General features: G+C 54.5%; 1 protein-coding gene across 4 annotated transcripts in view; it reads right to left on the reverse strand.

Annotated features, from left to right (window-relative positions):
• Positions 1-18,531, reverse strand: part of RUNX1 (RUNX family transcription factor 1) — a 205,593-nt gene that overhangs the window by 49,683 nt on the left and 137,379 nt on the right. For all 4 annotated transcript variants that reach the window (XM_037040603.1, XM_037040601.1, XM_037040604.1 and 1 more), the window contains one exon: positions 10,034-10,138. In XM_037040603.1, coding sequence (XP_036896498.1) covers positions 10,034-10,138 — 105 coding nt within the window. The remainder of the gene's footprint in view (positions 1-10,033; positions 10,139-18,531) is intronic.

Here is an 18,531-nt window from a genome sequence, read left to right on the forward strand (position 1 = left end):
CGCTGCTCTCCCCTGTGCTGCTCCATCCGGTCACACGAGATGCTTCCTGGATGGGGGTACTGCCTTCTGGTCCTCCCCCCCAGAGGACGCTGAGCACGGGGAGGCCCACTGACCACGGGCGAGGGGCGTGGCTGAACTGGGCAGCCAGCTCTCCTGCCCTGGGGTGGCCAACGACCTCTCCAGTCTGCCTCTCTGTCTGTCTCATGTAGTCCTCAGCCCCCCAGCAAGACAGGTGTCCCTAGGCCCACTCTGCAGATGGGGACACGGACCCCAGGGAGGAGGAAGCAGGTGGCCAGGTGTGGCACCTGGTTGGTTCAGCTCCCAGCTCCTGCCTCCCGCCCTCAGGCTCTCCGCCTCATTTCTGGAACTTGGGTGTGCCCTGGCAGCAATGTCGGAAATGACAGCAAAGACGTCACTGAGCACATTCCTCTATGGCTCACCGGAGGGATCCCAGAGCCGCTGTGCCACAAACTTCAGTGAGGATGAGAAGAGATCGGGAGCAAGCCCAAAGAGCACCATAAATGTAGCTAGTCCTGAAGCAACTGCTTAGTCCAGACATAAACTTTGGACCTCATGTGACCAGAAGACTGAACACCTCCAAGCCGTGGCGAACCCAAACCAAACCCAAACCAACAGAATCTCAGAGACTGGACACTCCCATGTGTGAGGGCAGGCTGGGGGATGCCAGTGACATGTCCGAGCTGGTCAACACTGGCTTCCGTGGACCTGCATGCATGGAATCGACGGAAGTACAAACTCACGTACTGGGGACTCGGCAGATTAATTTGATTATGTTCCTTTAAAAAAAAAAAAACCAAGCAAATGGGAAAAAAACCATTTGCTTTGGGTACTTACATTTTTAAAAAAAAAAACTTGCCTTTCATCTCCAGAATGTTTAGCTATTGGCCAGAGTGAATTTTCCGAGTAACACTGCGTGACTTAGTTGTATGTGGAACTTGATATAAATAGACCACACGTAAGTCACACTTTGAAGAAGTCATTTCACATCCAACCAGATGTCAGTGTCTTGCGACGTGTCTGGTAATGCGGGTGGAATGCCCAGTAACAGATTGTGCCTAGTTTATCCCTCCTTTACGGCCAGCTTTTCACAGCCAAAAAGCAAAGCTTTAAAACAAATTGTTTATGAAGGAAAAGCACAGGGCATGCACTGGACTTGCTGAAGCCGATCTTTGGGGCGGGGTTGTGTGTGTGTGTGTGTGTGTGTGTTTGTGGTGGTGGCGGTGGAGATTATGAGACTCACTGAACCCAATTCTTACTCATGGCTTTCTTGGCCACATAGCTTTACAGGGAAAAACCCAAGCCTTTGGGAAAATTAAAAAAAAGTTTTTTCTTTCTTCACAGTGAAAAATGGAAAGTGGCTCACATTTAGAAAAAATTCTGAGCCTGTCCCAGAGCCCAGAAACCCACTGCCATGCCTCCGTGACCCACCCACCAGCTGTGGGTCTGCCCACCCGCCGTGGAGTCGCGCACAGAACCAGGACCACCTGCTCCCAGAGCTGCTCTGAGTCCCACGCTAGAGCTCCAGTTCTCTCCAGAATGCCCCTGGATGGCACCCCTGGACCCCACCCTCAGCCTTCCTGGTGGGGCTGCTCCGTCAGGTCACCAGGTGGGAGGCAGCAGACCACAGGGTGCAGCTCCTGCAGCGGAGGCGCTCCAGTGCTGCATGGTGACCTCTGAGCACTGAATGTGCCACCGAAAGTCTTGGTGGCTAGGGTGGGGGGGTGGCGCACAAACAAAAGCCTACCAAACAGAGAGAGATGCACAAAATCAAACCCGCCCAGAACAAGTGCGGAGAGGCATGTGGGGGGTGGTCCCAGCACCCCCCCCCCAGGTGAGCCGCACTCGTCTGGACCCCAAGGGACTCTGTGCTGGTTTTCTAGAACAGTGTGGAAGAACCTCTCCTACAACCGCACCACACATATTTTGGAAAGAACCTGCTTGGCAGATACGAAACACCAACTTGCACTGTTACTCAGACAGGGTTTTCCCCGGTGCAGAGCGCTCCACCAGGCCTGGCATTTGGGGGCAAGGCCACCTCAGCCCCTGGGCTTAGCAGCAGTGCCCAGGGCATTACAAGAGTCCCTAAAGGTGCCAGAAAAGATGTTGGACTGGGTCTACATACAAAAGGAAAACTGAAAAAAAAAAATCAAAATTTATAAATGTTTAATTAAGCATCTAAAAAGATGCAATGTTATGCAGCCTCATGCATTTTTAAATGTAGGGGTCACGATTTTATGTGTTTAGTTTTCTTAGAGCCAAATGCTCTCAAGCCCTTGCTCCACATCCCCACGGTTCCCTCGTGCTCCAGGCGTGGTTCCCAACATTCCACGCCACCGTCCAGCCCCGTGAGAACAGCCCCCGTCCTTGTTTATGGAGGCTTGGCCAGGCCCACAGCCCCCAGGGATGGTTGCCCACGCAGTCAGCAAGAGCCCACGCAGCACCCCAACCCTGGCTGTAATTGGAAGTTGATGGCTATGAAATCAGGGCTGCGGGAAATTAAGTGAGTTACTCATAGCCAGGTAATTTCAAAAACAAACGATAAAGCCCTCTTACAAATCCACTGCAAAGAAAAAGGATACCTCGAGTGTGACGTGGGAGCATGTAGACAGACCAGTGTACACAGGACCGGGGCCCCTGGAGCTCAGCCCCTCAGGGGCCCTGTGTGTGGGGGACCAATAAATGGCTCGGTTGTCCTGACAACATTTTTTTGTTGCCCCTTCTGACTGGGAACTAATTTAGAGATTATCTGGTTCCACTGCCTGGTTCGGGGGAAGAGGAAAGCGCATGAAGAAACTGAACTGCCCGCGTTCACACCCACTGGCCTGAAGGCGCCAGCGTGAAACCCAAGTCCCCCGGCTCAGGATCCAGAGACTTCAATGTGTTTTGGATGGAGAGACTGAAGCCTAAACGCAGACAGGATTGTCTATCCCCTTAGCGCCTCGCACAGGACTTTCTGCCGGGACTGTGATGTCGGCACCCAGGTCCTGCCCTCATTGGGGTGGAGCTCAGAGGTGGGCTACTGGTTTGCCGCAGTCCCAAATGAAAGAGAAATGCCAGGTAGTGATTTCTCCGTCTCTTCTCTCCCGACCCTACTGAGAAGGTGCCCAGGCTGTTTCTTGGGGCCTCACCGGTACCGGGAAGGAACTTCTCCTTCCTGCAGCAGCGCAAACGCCAGGCAAGAGCCCAAGTGGCTTCTGTCTAGGGCGGGTCTAGTCACCAAGGAGTCACAGGCCTTCCCAGGTCTCAGCATGCTCACAAGGGGGTCACGCCTGCTTCTGGGGCAGAAGCATATGCCCTCCGGGGTCTGACATTCCCATCCGCCCCAGGGACCCTTGCGGACCTTTGCAGGCATTCAATCCACCGCAGGGGGAAGGGCCAGGGGGAATCTCGAGGGACCATATTTTGCCATGTATGATGTGTTCACATATGTGATGTGCATCTGTGTTTTTGGCTCAAACTTTCAGGAAAAAAAACTCTTTAACTTTTTCATTCATTTTTTTACTTATTTCTATTTAGAAACAAAACTGATGATCATATTTCAGGATATTATTTTGCATAGGGATATCATTATTGCTTTCTAGAGTTACAATTTAAACACATAAGCATAAATAAAAAGAATTAGAAACCTTTATATAGATGCAGAATTAACACTACCCATGTATAATGTGCATCCTCATTTTTCCCTAAAAAATTTGGGCCAAAAAGTGCACCTTAAACACGGCTAAATACGATACACAAAATTCTTCTTGGTCTACCCTGATACCACTAAAATAATAAACAGAGATTCTCGAACACGCTGGACCCATTCAGGCAGGATTGTAATTAAAGCTTTAAGAACGGCTCCTGCTGGGTCCTAAGGCAGTTGGGGGCTCGGCCCTAAGGGCACCCTGGTGGTCTACCTCAGCACCAAAAGGCCCTTCAATGTGTGAAGAGGAACAGAATGCTGAAGGTTCTCTCCTCAGTGACCCTCTGTCTGTCTCCTGCTTTCTATTCCAGGGGGAGGGAAGGAAGAATCATGCCCCTTTTCTATCATGGATTGAGATTTTGTCTAGAAATAACTTAAGTCCAAACCTGGCACTTGAAGACTCTAAGAAACGAGGCATTAGGCAGAGGCTGCTCGCTACCTGGAAGATGGTGATGCATGAAGCAAAATGACAAAGTGGCAGCCTTGCGATCACAGACCTATGAAGTGGCCTGGCCTTCCACTGACCACTCAGGGGCAGGAAGGACACAAATTTTCACCCTGCGCTGGGCCGGAGCTGTGCACATGGGCCTTCTAGGAAGATGTGCCAAAGGGGGAGGAAACGGAAACTGTTCACCTGGAGGCCATTTTTTGTCATGTTATTCCTGCGGGCAGCACTGAAGGAAGAGGTGTGTGCTGTGCACCCCAACCCCCAAGTCCCCATGGAGGCGGGGCCGCAGGCAGACCCCGGCAAGGACGTGGAACCAGCTGTCGTCGCATGCGTAACAGCGCAGCTGCCCCCCACACCCCGACACTTCCCCAAGCCCCGCCCCAGGAAAACCACGGGCCCCTTCCTGTCGGGACAAAAATGACTACTGCCAAGGTGGCGAGGCTCCGCCTTCTGCAAGAAAGCTGCATTTGCACCAGAATTGGAGCGATAAACTCTCCTACTAAAGCATTTCTGACACAGACACGTCCATACAACGAAGCTTGGAATAACTGGTGCCGCTCTGAAAATCAGGCGTCGGGTCACAGCACTGGGGCTGCGCTGTCTCCGTTCTGCCGACTGACCGTGGGGCCTTGGCCAGGGGCTTAATTTCTCCCTGCTTCCGCTGCTCTCGCCTGCTCCTGCAAAGATGGTCTCAGCTCACACACAGGCCAGCACTTTGAACAGTGCTGGGAGGACAACTGGCGCGGTGAGCTGTTATCGTTATTAGGTGTTTTTACGATTAAGAGAAAATAACATGTCAAAAAATAGCTGTATATTAGTCGATCACAAGAGCGGTCTGCAAATACTTCTCATCCCACACTTTTTGGGGTAAACTGGATTTTAAGTGCTTTTAGGCCCATTATCATCCTAAGTGCATAGGGACCCTTTACATGTTTCTCCTTTCATCTGAAACATACTTGTAATTCATTACACAAAGGTCCTGTTTCTCCTCTATATGTATATTACTGGTTTGCTATTTACACTCAAAATCATAGAAGAAAATGACATTCGTGGTTGTTGCAGTGGCCACAAAGTCCTCACCAGAGCGACTGAGTGATGGAGAGCTAGGCCCTTCCATCCACCTATTTTCAACTGTAATTGCTTATTTGGAAAAAAAAAGAAACAAGAAAGTTGGTTGGTGTCAAAAACTAGGCCCCAGAAAAGAGCACGTTCCCAAGTTTCTAGGTAACAGCGCCTCCTCGTCACCGTTGTCGTGACACTTGAGGGCAGCACCGTCCCTGTGAAGGGCTCCTTCAGCCCTCGGGTGGGCGGTGCCCCAGAAATGGCTCGTGTCTGTTTGATTAACCTTTTCAGTTTTTAATTAGGTTACTCAGAGTTCCAGATGCAACAGGTTCCTGGCTAGACAGGTGACGACGGCGCATGACATCAGGATGACTGTCCAACCCCACAGCCCTGGGACCCCCTGAACCTGTGCCAGGGCTCGCCCTCCTCCCCATCGACTTAGCAAAATATCCTTCTGCCCAGCCCTGAGCTAATTCACAGGTTCAGATGGTTTCACGGGGTCCCTGCAGAGAAGGCAGTTTGGTACGTCGGTGTTATCCCCGCACAGACACGCGGCCTCATTCCCAGGCACGTGGACCGGGCCGCAGCTTTGTATGAGGTCCTCCAAATATACACAACCACATAAAAACAACTGTCAAACATTCTTTTTTTTTTTAAACCTTCAATCTATCTTTCAAGCTTAAGGAGAAGACGATTGTTTGTTTCATGCATCAGCAAGCCATTGAGCAGTTCGCAGCCTGCTGCTGCTTGTGCGGACGGACCCCGGCCGAGACTTCCTCCCGATGGAACTCCCTCTCCCTAATAAATCGGATCTCCCCCCACGAACGGCTTCCCTGGCCTGAAACATCAGGTTTCCCATCAGCCCGGCCAACAGCCGGCGGCGGCACGCTCTTTCACTCGTCGTCCTCCTGTCAGTTACCGAGTGGCGGTTGGCACCAGAGGGGCTTTCCTGCTGGTTCCAGTCCCCCCCAGGCTGTACGGTGAAGGCTCTGCCCTGGCAGAGACACGCGGCCATTTCCCTCTCCACGCAGCCTCTCAGAGGGGAGGCCTGCGCAACGTCCACGGAGCCAAAACCTTATTTCAAGCCTGAGGTGGGCCGGGCCAGGCCAGAAAGCTCAGTAGAGGCCAGCGGAGAGCTGACCAAGGGACGGACAGACAGATGGACGGGTAAGAGTAGAGGACTAGGTATCAGCGGCTCCTTACTGTGTTTCTGCCTCCACCACCCGCCCTTCCTTTTCCATCTGGGCAAATCATTCGGTTGCTCTGGGGCTGCTTCCTGTCTCTGGGATGCAGTCGGGTCCTTGGGCCCCTGCCAGCTCGAATGGGCTTTGCCTTTGTGAAATGAGAGAACTTTTCAAAAAACCATTTGACCTGGCAATGCCAGGGCCATTTGGCAAGAATTACCCAGAATTCAGAGCACTGAATCGAAGAAGGGACGGTGGAGGTCTCACTACCCCGTAGATTTGGCATTGCCCGGGGGGGGGGGGGGGGGGNAGATGATGCGGGTCCGGGGGGGGGGGCGTCGAGATCTACACACAATGACCTCTCTGAATGTTCCATCAGAAGTGACTGTGGATCATTCCCAACAGCCCAGACGCCGAAGCTACCCGAGTGCCTCCTGATGGTTGAGCGGGCAGAGAAAACGTAGTGTATTTATCTCACACAACGAAATATTACTCCGCCGTAAGGAAGAAGGAAAGCCCAACACGGCTGGGCCTCTAGGGCATTGTGCTAAGTGAGACAACTGAGCCGGAGAAGGGCAGGGACCGGGCGATCTCGCTCACGGGCGGAATCTGAGAACCTGAACATGCAGAAACGGAGAGCAGACTGGTGGCTAGCAGGGCCGGGGCGGGGAGGAAATGAGTGAAGCCGGCCAAAGGGCGCACACGTCCGGTCATGGGAGCAGGTCCTGGGGACATGGGGACTGCAGTGAACGGGACTGCACTCGGCACTGGGGAGTGCCTAACCACTCACCCTGTGAAGGTTCTGGGCAAACTAACTGTGTGAAGGGTGGGCATGGTAACCGATCTTATTGTGACAACCATTTCACAATACATTGTGTACGGAATCACGTGGGAACCCTTAAACTTACGCACTGTGCCAGTTATATCTCAATAAAGCTGGAAAAAAAGGGTTAACCTTCTCTTTTAAAAAAAGTGGCGGTGAAGCCCTGGCTGGTGTAGCTCAGTGGATTGAGCTCGGGCCTGCGAACCACACTGGGAATCGGTTCGATTCCCAGTCAGGGCACATGCCTGGGTTGCAGGCCAGTTCCCAGGAGGGGATGCATGAGAGACAACCATACATTGATGTTTCTGTCCCTCTCTCCTTCCCTTCCCCTCTATAGATAACTAAATAAAATCTTTAAAAAAAAAAGTGGCGGTGAGCAGAGCTTCATCAAAAAGAAGCATTTCCCACCTTGAGTCAAGACAGGCAAGTAAGAAGAAAACCTGCACACTAAATTGAGAAGCCCTGCTCCGCCCCCTGGCCCCCCCCCCCACTCCCGCCTCAGAGCTGGAGAGAAACGCGGGCATGCACTACAGTCACCTGGGAGTCTGCGTGCCTTTGGCTTCTTTCTAGAAGCCACTTGTGAAATGTGAGACTATCTACCTGAGCCTAAACCACCTCTTTATATATCATGCACATAATTATTCATCAGTTTAATTTTTAATTTAATTTTCCCTGACCCCAAATTCCACTGGGCAGGAAAAACTCCATAGAAACGGTTGTGTCCCCCCACCCCACCCCTGGTCCGTTCGGCGCGCCTTCTCTGTAATGACTGTTTTCTCCAGTTATGAAACATCAGTGGGCAGAGGAGACCATGTGGACGGGCCGCCGGCCCCTACAGTTGCGACCTTTCTCCTTCTCATGGGTGTTTCTTAAGAGTCACAGCGCCCACTTGTTTTCTGAATCTCAGCCATGCATAGGTGCTTTGAACATCACAGAAGATACTAGCAAGGGGGCCAAACCTGCCCTGTTCTATGTGCGGGAGGGCAGAAGTCGGGGTACATACAATACAAGGGGTCACGGGGTGTAGGCTTGCTCCCCCAGGAACTGTTGGCGAAGACCCTACAGCCCTGAGTGCACCTTTCTGACTACAATAGTCTGCCTCAAAGTTGATTTCCTTACACGTCACAGCTGCTCCCCGCCCCGCTCCCCACCCCGGGGCCTGGCTACACGCTAAGCCTGCGTCCTCTAGGGCCCGTCATGGACAGCCCAAGGCACCTGCCGTGTTTAAAGCAGGGCCACTACCTGTCCTCAGTTCTCCATTCCTACTTTGGAAACCTACGAAGTGGCCACAGTTGTTCTGGGTACGGTTGTCACTGTGTGGCCCTCTGTGTCTGGCCTGCTTTTCACAGATCAATTGGAGTCAGGGTTTGCTGCCTAGTCCCATAATTTCCTGAGTCTGGGCAGGGCCAGGGAAAGCCGGTGGGGAAAAGTCGGTCAGGTGGGGACGGAGTCATGGAGTGTGGGAGATGGGACCCAGGGGCTCTTCCCGCTCCGGGGCACTGAGAAAGCCGAGGCCGCCCCTGGGCGGTTCCTGCAAGTGGTCAGCCAGCCAGAAGGCTGTGGCCAGGACAGCAGGAAAGACTGCTTCAAGGTTCCCTGATCTCAGGGTGACATGCAGAGACAGTGCCTCGCCTCAGGGGCACCCCCACAGTGAGGAAGTGCTCACTGGGACAGGCCCCCAGCAAGCCAGGGAGCTGCAGGCGGGGACCTCTCCAGGGCTCATTCTCCGCCCCAGGCACGCTCCTTCCCCTCCTCCACAGAAGCCTCACTGCTCTCCCCGTGTTGCTGATGAGGAACAGGGTCAGAGGGCACTTGCGGCAGGGTGCGCACCTGAGCCAGAACTCCACTCCCTTGCTGCCCAAGCCTGGACCCTCTGTCTCTGCATCCCACACCCCTGCCTCCTTGCATCTTAACCTGCAGGAACAGCAGGGAGCCCTGTGTTTGAACCTCTCCCCACTGAGAAGAGGGGATGAGCTTCCCATGGGGACCCGCTACGGTTTGGGGGCACACAAGTGCTGGGCAGGGCCATTTAGCTCACTCCACAGATCGGGGACTGTGACGCAGCCTGTGTCCCTGGGAAGGGTGCGGTTTGGAAAAGAGTGTCACTCGTGTTTACTCAAAGGTAGTCGTTAGGTCACCAGGAAGACACCCTTCTGCAGACTAAACAACCCCACTCCGTTTTAGAAAACTGCCCTCATCGGAGTCGTTTTTATTTGGTGCTATATTTACTGGCTTCCCACCCAGGCGCTCCTCCCCTCCCACACTCTGCTTTGAACAGTCCTGTAATAAGATTTTGATCCATGCTGCAGAAAGAAAACGGTCATTTTCATAGTTTTCTTCTCCAGCCTCGACCCAGGAATAAAAGAGAATAATTTTAATGTAGAATGAATGCTAATCAGGCCCTTGTGGCCTGCTTGGACCCTCGGGCCTTTTTTTGGCCACCCCTACGCCTGCACTGTCTTCCACTCCCTGTGGGTTTCTGAGCCTGTTGCTTTCCACCGTGAAGCGGAGGCCAGTCCTTAGCCTCACGCAGCCCGAAAGGGTCCCACCGTGCACTTGGGCCGGCCTGGTCTCCTGCGGCCCTCTAGGGGGTGCTTCCGTGAGAACAGAGTGCTTAGAGGCACCTCTGAGGAGCCAGAGCAGCGTCCACAGTAGAACTTTCTCCCCCCAGAGGCCTGATACCCGCCTCCGGTAGAGGTTTGAGTCACCTTTGAGGGATGCCAGTCAAACCCAAGCATTGCAAGACACTGTCCCTGGTGCCTGAGGGTGCCAGCCCCGAGGGTGTGCCAGCCCCGAGGGGGCCCACTTACTTCGAGGTTCTCGGGGTCCGTCCACGGTGATTTTGATGGCTCTGTGGTAAGTGGCAACTTGCGGTGGGTTTGTGAAGACGGTGATGGTCAGAGTGAAGCTCTTCCCTGTTGGATACAGAAGGACACGGAGGAATGAGGTGGCAGCCCCAGGCATCTGCTGGGTAAGTGACCATGAACTGATTCCTGCCCTTGAACTGGAGGAGGTGCCAGGCTTCAGCACAAGCTACTGGCTTTCCCAATAGGCCCTTGAGTCTGGCTTTGCTTAAACTCTGAAATGTACACTTGTGCTGTTTGTCCGGATCTAATACTTCACATAGTGACGTGGCTTTTAATCATCAATAGACAACACAGGATCGATAGATTCCTATTTGTTTCCTTTGGAGTCAAGACCCCAGGGGATGCTACCCACTCCCCCACCCCCACCTATTTCCCCTTTTATACACTCAGGGCAAAACAGGGGTAAAAGACACCTGCTCTGCCTTCCCCTTGCAGGCGGTTTGCTCCTCCTTGGATGAAGAAAGATAGAATTCCTAAGTTTGAGGCTACATTAAAATTATCCTCCGTATTTCAAAAATAAAAAATGTGCATTGATTTTCAATATTATTTTTAAATGCTAGGTGGGGTTAGAGACACGGAAGGGACTGGCCAAACGAAATTCGCAGTCAGCTCCGGACCTGACGGTGTGTAGCCGATAGACTGGGATTCAGGCGGTTCTACCGACACATCCGTGCGCACAAATTTCCGTCTGGACATCTCACTCACACTCACTCCCGGGGCCCCAGCTCCCTCCCCCAGAGGGGGGGCACGCAGAACTCTTCCCCCTTGACATGTTGGAGGGGAAGTTAAATGAGTTACTGTGAGTAAAGCCAGCAGAACTGTATCCCATGCATAGTTTCTGAAGGTGTGAGTGTGTGTGTGCTCACTTTTATTATTTCTCTTTCTCTGTTTCTCGAAACAGGACCCTCAGGTTTGACTGGGCATGGCGGTCAGACCTTTTGCAACATAATGATGCTCCAACCAACAGTTTCTCCTCTTAATCACGAAGCATAAAATACAGCCAGAAAGAAATGCGAGGAAAACCAAACACACCTACCTAGTCCCGTGTTCGCTCCCGACACCACCCCAAGCACCACCCTGTCCTTCTTCCCCACGCGGGAAAGAGCGCAATGACTGCAGCTGCTGGGCACATTAATGCGGAAGCTTCCAGAGAAGAGCTCAGTGAGCTCACCTTTGGCCACAGCAAGCCAGCGATTCCTGATCATGCACAACCCCACCCAACAGTCCCCAAGGTCTGGCATTCTGTCTACCTAAAGCCTATGGCAAGAACAATGCTAAGTGATAGTCAGATGGTGAAAGCTGCTTTATACCCAAGGTCACGGCCGGCCTGACAGGCGAGGCGAGCGGGGCACCAGGGGCCAGAGCACTGAGGAAACTGGCCGGCAGGCCCAGGACCCAGCTCAGCTTCCCCGCCAGCTGGCTTTCTCTTTGGGGACCTGGGGAATCATCATTTGGCCTTTAGAGATTTGCCATCTTTGGGACATCCTTCAAATGTCACCTGGTAATGGCCCCACTTGTCTTCTACGCTTCTTCCTGCAGGCCAGGCCCAGCGAGGGGGTCAGTGAGTGAAGGCCAGCTCCCAGACCGACGGCATATCTCGAGGCCGTGGGTGGCTTTCAAAGAACTGGCCAGAGGACCGAAGGCGGCTGCAGCCCCGGGAGCAGCCCCATCCCCATGTTCCTCCGAGCCTCTGGCCAGTCTGACCCGTCTCCGTTAACAACCTGCCGGAGTTGCTACCACTGCCATCAAGCCTGAATCCCACCGCCAGCACTGAGACTTTCTCACTGCCCAGACTGCCCCTCAGAAGCCACGGCACGGCTGTCCTGTGCTTTCTTCCTCCAGCCACCACCTGGGTCCCAGCCCCTGCTCACTCTTCCTGGCGTCACATCTTCCGGGCGGGCTTCCCCAAGGCTAGAGCCCCATCTGTGGCTGTTTGGGGCTGCTTGGGACGTAGTCTTCCCGGTGAGTGACCAGCATGCTGCATGTCCTCGTTGCTGCGCGGCCCGAGGACAGAGGTCATGTTCTACACCCACCGTGTCCCCTTGCACGAAGGTGAGAAAGGGGGGCAGTGGAATGGGCTTTGGGTGGAGGGGTCATATAAGTGAACCCATTACAGCTCTATCCAGTGCACGGTTTTTGAGGGTGTCATGAAAAAGGAGCACAAGCAATGAATGATGACACTGCCCTCGTGACTGAGCAGGTGTGTGTGTGTGTTGGGGAGGGAATTGGGGGGCACAGGAGTGGGGTGGGAGTTAGGAAGCTTGAGCCCACGTACATGTGCTTTGACTCCGGATCTCAGTTTCCCAGTCTGCCCCTGTGAGGGGATCCCTGGGCCACTTCTACGGTCACTTGTAACTGGTTTCATCTTCGACAGCAGCCCTCCGGGCACCGGTCTGCTCCAGCCCTGGTGCTTCCACAGTGGCCTGGGACCCTGGCATTTCTAAGTCCGTGACAATCCTGCACGGACCTCTTCTAGGTCCTCTCCCAGGGCTGCTGCAATAACCTGCCACAGCCCGGGAGGCTTAAAACAACACAGCTTTATCATCTAGGTTCAGGGGGCCAGGGGCCCAAGGTCAAGTGTTGGCAGGGCTGTGGTCCCTCTGGAGCCTCTTTGGAAGAACGCTTCTTCCTTGCCCTCTCACCCCGGCTCCCTGGGCTCCCGGAAACTTCAGTCTAATCTCGGCCTCCATCATCACATGGTCTTCTGTCATGTGTCCCTGTCCCCAAACCTCCCTCTTCTTCTAAGGTCAGCTGGATGTGTGGCCCACCCTAAACCAGAAGGACCTTGCCTTACCCCGATGACATCTGCAAAGCCCTGTGTCTAAATAAGGGGACATTCTGAGGCTGCCAGTGGCCATGGGTTCTCAGGGAACACCCCATAACCCAGCACAGACACTGGTCTTGGCACGGCAGGGACATCTGCTGTCCAGCTCTGCAGGCACCGGTGCGTTTTTACCTTGGGACGGTCCCCTCCCACAGCCATGCTGCTCCTGCTTTCCTAAATGACAGCAAAGGATCGCTATCTGCGTGTCGTCCGCATTTTGGAGTCTGGGTGGAACTCACAGCCTTTCAGACACTTGGTCCCCACCACAGGTTCATGAAATCAACAAGATAGATTTCACTGTTCTCAATGAACAGGCAGCAAAGCCAAAGGCTCAGAGGGATTAAATCATCCGCCCAAAGTCACACAGCTCATACACACAGTGGAACCCCCTCCCCCAGCTTTATGCCTACTGCCCCTCACATTACCGCCACAAGGCCCCGAATTACCCCTGTGCACCCAGAGGCACCAGCCCAGGAATCCGTACTTCTGGGACCTTCTGCCAGTCTATCACAGCCCTCCAGAGTGGAAACAGCCCTGCCCCCCAAGGCTCCCACGCTGTGCCTGACAGCTGACCGGAAGCCTGGATTATAGTTCAAAAGCAGTTTCTCACTGAGCCAAAGTTGGGCTCCCGGCTACTGGGTGCTTCGTTGGGCCTCCGGTGACCTCCAACTGGACCGCTGCATCGGGAGTAAAATTCAACCAAGGCGAGAGAATGTTTGTGAAACCACCACTTGCGATGACAATTCTACTGTTTGTGCCCATCTTTTTCAACGCAGTCACAATGTGTGTCTGGCCAGAAGGACTAGGTGGGGCGTTCTGGCCGCAATAACGCAGCCCACGAAGGTGAAGTGGTCCCGGCAGCTCCTCTTACAATGGGCTCTTGTTTCCTGCCCTGACCAGGTTGTCTGCCTCTTGCCTTGTATTGACATTCGGCTCCTAGGTGTGTGACATTTTCCCACCTCGGGACAACGCTGCCTCCACTTCGTTGCCTCTTCCGAACTTGACCATGGTGCACAGTCAGCCTGTGGGCACAGGGTCTGACGTGGTGAGCTGCAGGCCCTGGCCCTGCACTCTGCCCCCTGCCACACCCTGGCCCAACCCTGCGGGGACCTGGCCCTTCTTGGCTGCACCTGGAGCCCTGGTAGCTGTGCCCTGGAGCATGTGTGTCATTAGCCAAATTCTCTCATTCAAATGACCGATGGTCCTGGTATTTGCAGTGCCTGGGTGTGGGGCCTGAAAGGCTCTCAAGTGTTTTTCTCAGGAAGCCGTAGCCAAACGCGGAAGAAGCCAGGGAAGAGGACAGGGGAGCTCTGTGATGTAACAACCCGGTCAGCTCCGTAGGACCAGAGCCAGGGGTGGGGGGTGGGGATGCCGGAGAGAGAGCCGAGTCCTGCGTTGTGGGGAGCTTCAGGGCTCCCTCGACCCTGACTTTGGCCCCAGGAGACAAGCAGAGGCCAGGCTGGTGCACAGACAACCCCGGTAAGCTGCTGGAAGGCTCGGCTCCCGAGGGGCCACAGGGTCGCAGGTGCCCTGCACAGGGAGTCACAGAGGAGAAAGCTAAGGAACGGGGGCACTGAGACCTCCCTTCTCACCCTCAGTCCTGGCCAGAGGTTGGGCTCCGGGAAGAACACTGCAGAGAAACACAGACCCCAGGGCCGAACAACAGGTGGGGAGAACCGACAAGGCATGTCATGGCCTAGGGCCTGAAGCAGCAGACAGGAGGAGTTGGTCATGCAATCCCATGGAAGGGAAACTCCCAGGTGCCTAGGGGACAGTGTGACGCTAGGCTGTGTAGCCCTTCGTGCTGGGTGGCCTCGGGAGAACTTCTTAACCTTTCTGGGGCCTCAGCTCTGCCACCTGCGAAATGGGAGTCATGGCAGTCCTCCTATGTCACAGTGCCAGCAGGCAAGTCGAGGGGAATCAGGAGGCAGCAAATACAAATTTAACAGTCACCAAAGATGGGGCAAATCTGATCCCACAGGCCCAGAGCTGGGTGCAGTCTGCAAGGGGGGGCTGGCACTGGGGGGCAGGGAGTGCGCTAGGGTTCTGCATGGTGGTGGAACGGGGCCTGAAGACAGACCTGTCAGGAAAACTGTGCCTTCTACTGAACCTGAAGTTCAAGTCCACTTCTGCCCTGCCAGCTGGTGACCTTTGTAAGGCACGAGTGTGACTGGCTGATGGGCTTTTTGAACCTGTGCCACCCCCTCGGCACCTGTGTGTTTGTGTGAATGCCACAGCAAAATATGAACTGCTTTCCTGAGTTGGGAAGGCAGTCACAGCAAGTGTGGCGGACACCTGCTGCCCGACACAGTCCCCACGATGAGGCTGCCAGGAGGCCCGGCCAGAGCTTTGTTAGTCTCCACATTTATGGGCCCCAGGGCTGGAGACCTTCTGCAGCCGCTGTGGTCTCATAAAGCCACGGGCCTAAACATGCCACTTCCCCACCACACCTGCGGCTAAACCTCAGGCCTGTTACAAAAGGGCACTGCTCCCCAACGGGCCCAGGGGGGCGGGGGGAAGAGAAGGTAAAAAAGCGACTATCGTTTCTTGCCCAGGAGCAAATAACATATTTAGAAGTCCCGCCCCACCATGGCAATGTCCTCTTTGCCTCTGTGTCTGAGGGGCCATCTTCTCTCTCCAGGCCTCTTGCCGTCGGCTTTGCCAGGCTGGCTTCGGGCTGGCTGGCCAGTCCACCTGCGCTGGCTGCGGGCCTCTGGGCTCTGTGTCTGTGCCTCTCCTGAGTGTGGGTTTGGACCCCTGAGTCACCTTCGCCCTTCGGGACAGTTTCTGTGGGATGTGAACCTTGTCCTGGTCATGCAAGGGGAGGCTGCACTCCCAGAGGTCGTCCGCCCCAGAGGTCGGACAGCTGAGAGACCTCGGTCTCAATGTTTTTCACTTGCTCGCGCACCTTTGCAGGAAGACTTGTACTCACATTTGAGACACCTGAGAGAGCCAGAGAGGACAAGTCAAAGAAAAAAAGGAAAGTGGCTTTTCGAAACCAGCAAAGCCAGGGGAGGCGCGAGCACCGCTCTTTGCAAATTCTGGATGCCCCAAAGGCTCCGAATGATGCGTGGAGTCCTCCTTTTCCTGTGTTGCGTGGTGCCGGGTCTAATTTTGATCATGGAAACTCAGTGTCAGAATTAACGTGCCTTCCGATTCCAGGAGGAATCTGAGTTTGGGGCGTTTTTCACAAAACATTCTTAATGTACAGTTCTCACTTTTCCACTGCAACAACCTAACTGCCAAAATTCATGCTTTTGCTCCTCGTCCATTTCCTTAACCAAACACTTGCCACAATTTCTGACAGCAGAGCTGTATAATCATTTACACAGGACTCCTGAACAGGGTACGGATCCTTCAAGCTGCACGGAATCTCCTGGTTTCTCGACATCGAAGTCGATCCACCTGTGTGCAAAGTGCTGCGTTTGCAGACGTCCTTCTCCACCTGGGCCCACGGGGCAGCGAGCAGATGTGAGGCCCTAACTACTGGTGCAAGGGTGGTGCTTAAAATACAGAGCTCAGTTTTCCATTCAAAAATAGCATTTGTTTGCAAGGATGAGTGGGCTGAAAAACAGCTGTCTTTACTCAGAGGAAGCCAAAACCATGCTGAGCGCTTTCTGGGGAGATGCACTGTAAACACCAGTCGGTGGAGGACGATGGCGTTTTGCTCCCCTCTGCCTCTTCTGATCCGAGGCAATGAAAGAACGTGTGATGGATGGATCCCTGAACCACCACCTCCCATCGACCGCTGGTTCTTCATGAGGCCTGCTCTCACGCCGGACAGCGGCTTCCCCTCCCTGGGGCGCAGGTGTGAGCTCAGACGCACAAAGCAGAGAGACGGGCAGGCCTTCCTTCTCACCGGGAGTGCGTCTGAACTGAGAACCACCGCGCGTCCTGCACTTCCGCACTTCCCTTCCCCAGAGCGTGCGGTTCCTTCCCAGCCTTCTTCTTTTGGCATCACCGGTCTGAGTACCTTGGGTGAGGAACCAGGTTTTAATCCTGTGAGTGCCAGCACCCCCAAGAGCCTGAACTCACGGCGCTCTTCGGGCCAAGGCCACACCCACTGGCCCTGTACTTCCTGGTTGGTGCACCCAAATTTCCAGTCTCTACTCACACGGGACAGGTGACCAAAGTTCCCCCCTCCCAGGGTTGGCCTAGGCCCAGCCTTGACTCTGCTTTCACCTATAGCCCAGTGCCCCACAAACAGGCAGCCCCCCAACCACCAGCCTGTGGCAGAGAGGCCCGAAGGATGGACATGTTGAAGGGAAGGTAGCTGGGGGTCCTCAGGTCCCACTGACCAGCTTTTAATGTCTGTGCAGCAGTTATAGAAAATGGTGAGGGCAGGTGGGCGCAGAGGACTGAGCAGGAAGGAGAGGGAAGCTCAAGGGCCGGGCTGGGCGTGGTCGGCGGGGCCTGGTGGGGGCTGACCTCCTGGTATAGCACCGTTTACCAGGCGGGGTGTTGGCAAGCTGGAGACGCACTGCCTGCAGCTGTCTCACAGCAGCGGGGGGGGGGGGGGGGNGGGGGGGGGGGGGGGGTTGCTTTCCGTCCAGGACTGGCCTCTGGGCCCCCACGCACCCTCCAGGCAGTTGTCCCTTCCTCAGTCTGCCATCCAGGTATCTTTCCACCATTTCTTCTCGTCAACTCCCCACTTCAACCCATGGGTGGCTCTCCCTGTCACTCAGACTAGAGCAAATTCCGGAGGTGACGCAAAGTCCTCACCAGCCCTCTCCTGCAGGTGGGCTGAGCCTCTGCTCTGCCTTCTCTGCTGGGACACTCTCGTCTCCATGCCTCCACCTGGGGGTGGCCCTCGTCGCCCTCCAGTGTCTCAGCTGAGATGATGACTTGTCCAGGAAGACCCCCAACCTCTTTACAAGGTCACGCCTGTCCCCTCGCCATGGGGCTAGCCACTCAGAGCAGCGATGGTCTGTTTCCCTGTCACCCCTTTTCCAGCCCTTGAGGCTGTGGCTTCTCTTGGCTGGGCTTTGGAGCTCCGAGGCCAGCCCAGTGCCTGGCACACAGTAGGTGCACTGTGACTATCTGATCATGAATGAATGAACTTATGAGTGAGTGAATGAATGAATGAAATGCCCTCATGAAACCACTTTTGAGGATAGGCCACAGCCATAATAAAATAGCAACAGACACTCCGCTTCCTGATTGGAAAGGGTCCAAAGCCTGTGAGAGAATCAGCCATGGGCGCAGGGACCACTTGGTCCACCCCATGGTCAATGCCCAGTGAGCATCTGGAATGATTATCCCTATGTGTTTATGAATATTGATGGAGCTCCTGCTGTGTCTTAGGCACTCGCATGGCACAAGCTTCCTGGCAGGATCAGGGAACACAAATTCCTGGCCACGGAGGAGCTGAGGGTGGAAAATGCGAAGCTCTGAACTTTCTGAATCAGCAAGACATGTGCTAACTCCTGCCTGCTCTCATCCCTCCTCCCCGAGCCCTTCTCACTGAGAAGGGAGAGCAGCACGAAGGGGGGGTGGCATCTCTTCCTCAGACGTCTTGTTGCACACACGTCACCTGACAGCCCTTCGAGGCATTGATGAAAAGCCCTGTCATGCCCACTGCACAGATTTGCAGACTGAGGCCAGCATGCTCAGTGAG

This window comes from Sturnira hondurensis, unplaced genomic scaffold (genome assembly GCF_014824575.4).
Source record: "Sturnira hondurensis isolate 20B ecotype Veracruz unplaced genomic scaffold, ASM1482457v3 Scaffold0002640, whole genome shotgun sequence".
NCBI lineage: Eukaryota > Metazoa > Chordata > Mammalia > Chiroptera > Phyllostomidae > Sturnira > Sturnira hondurensis.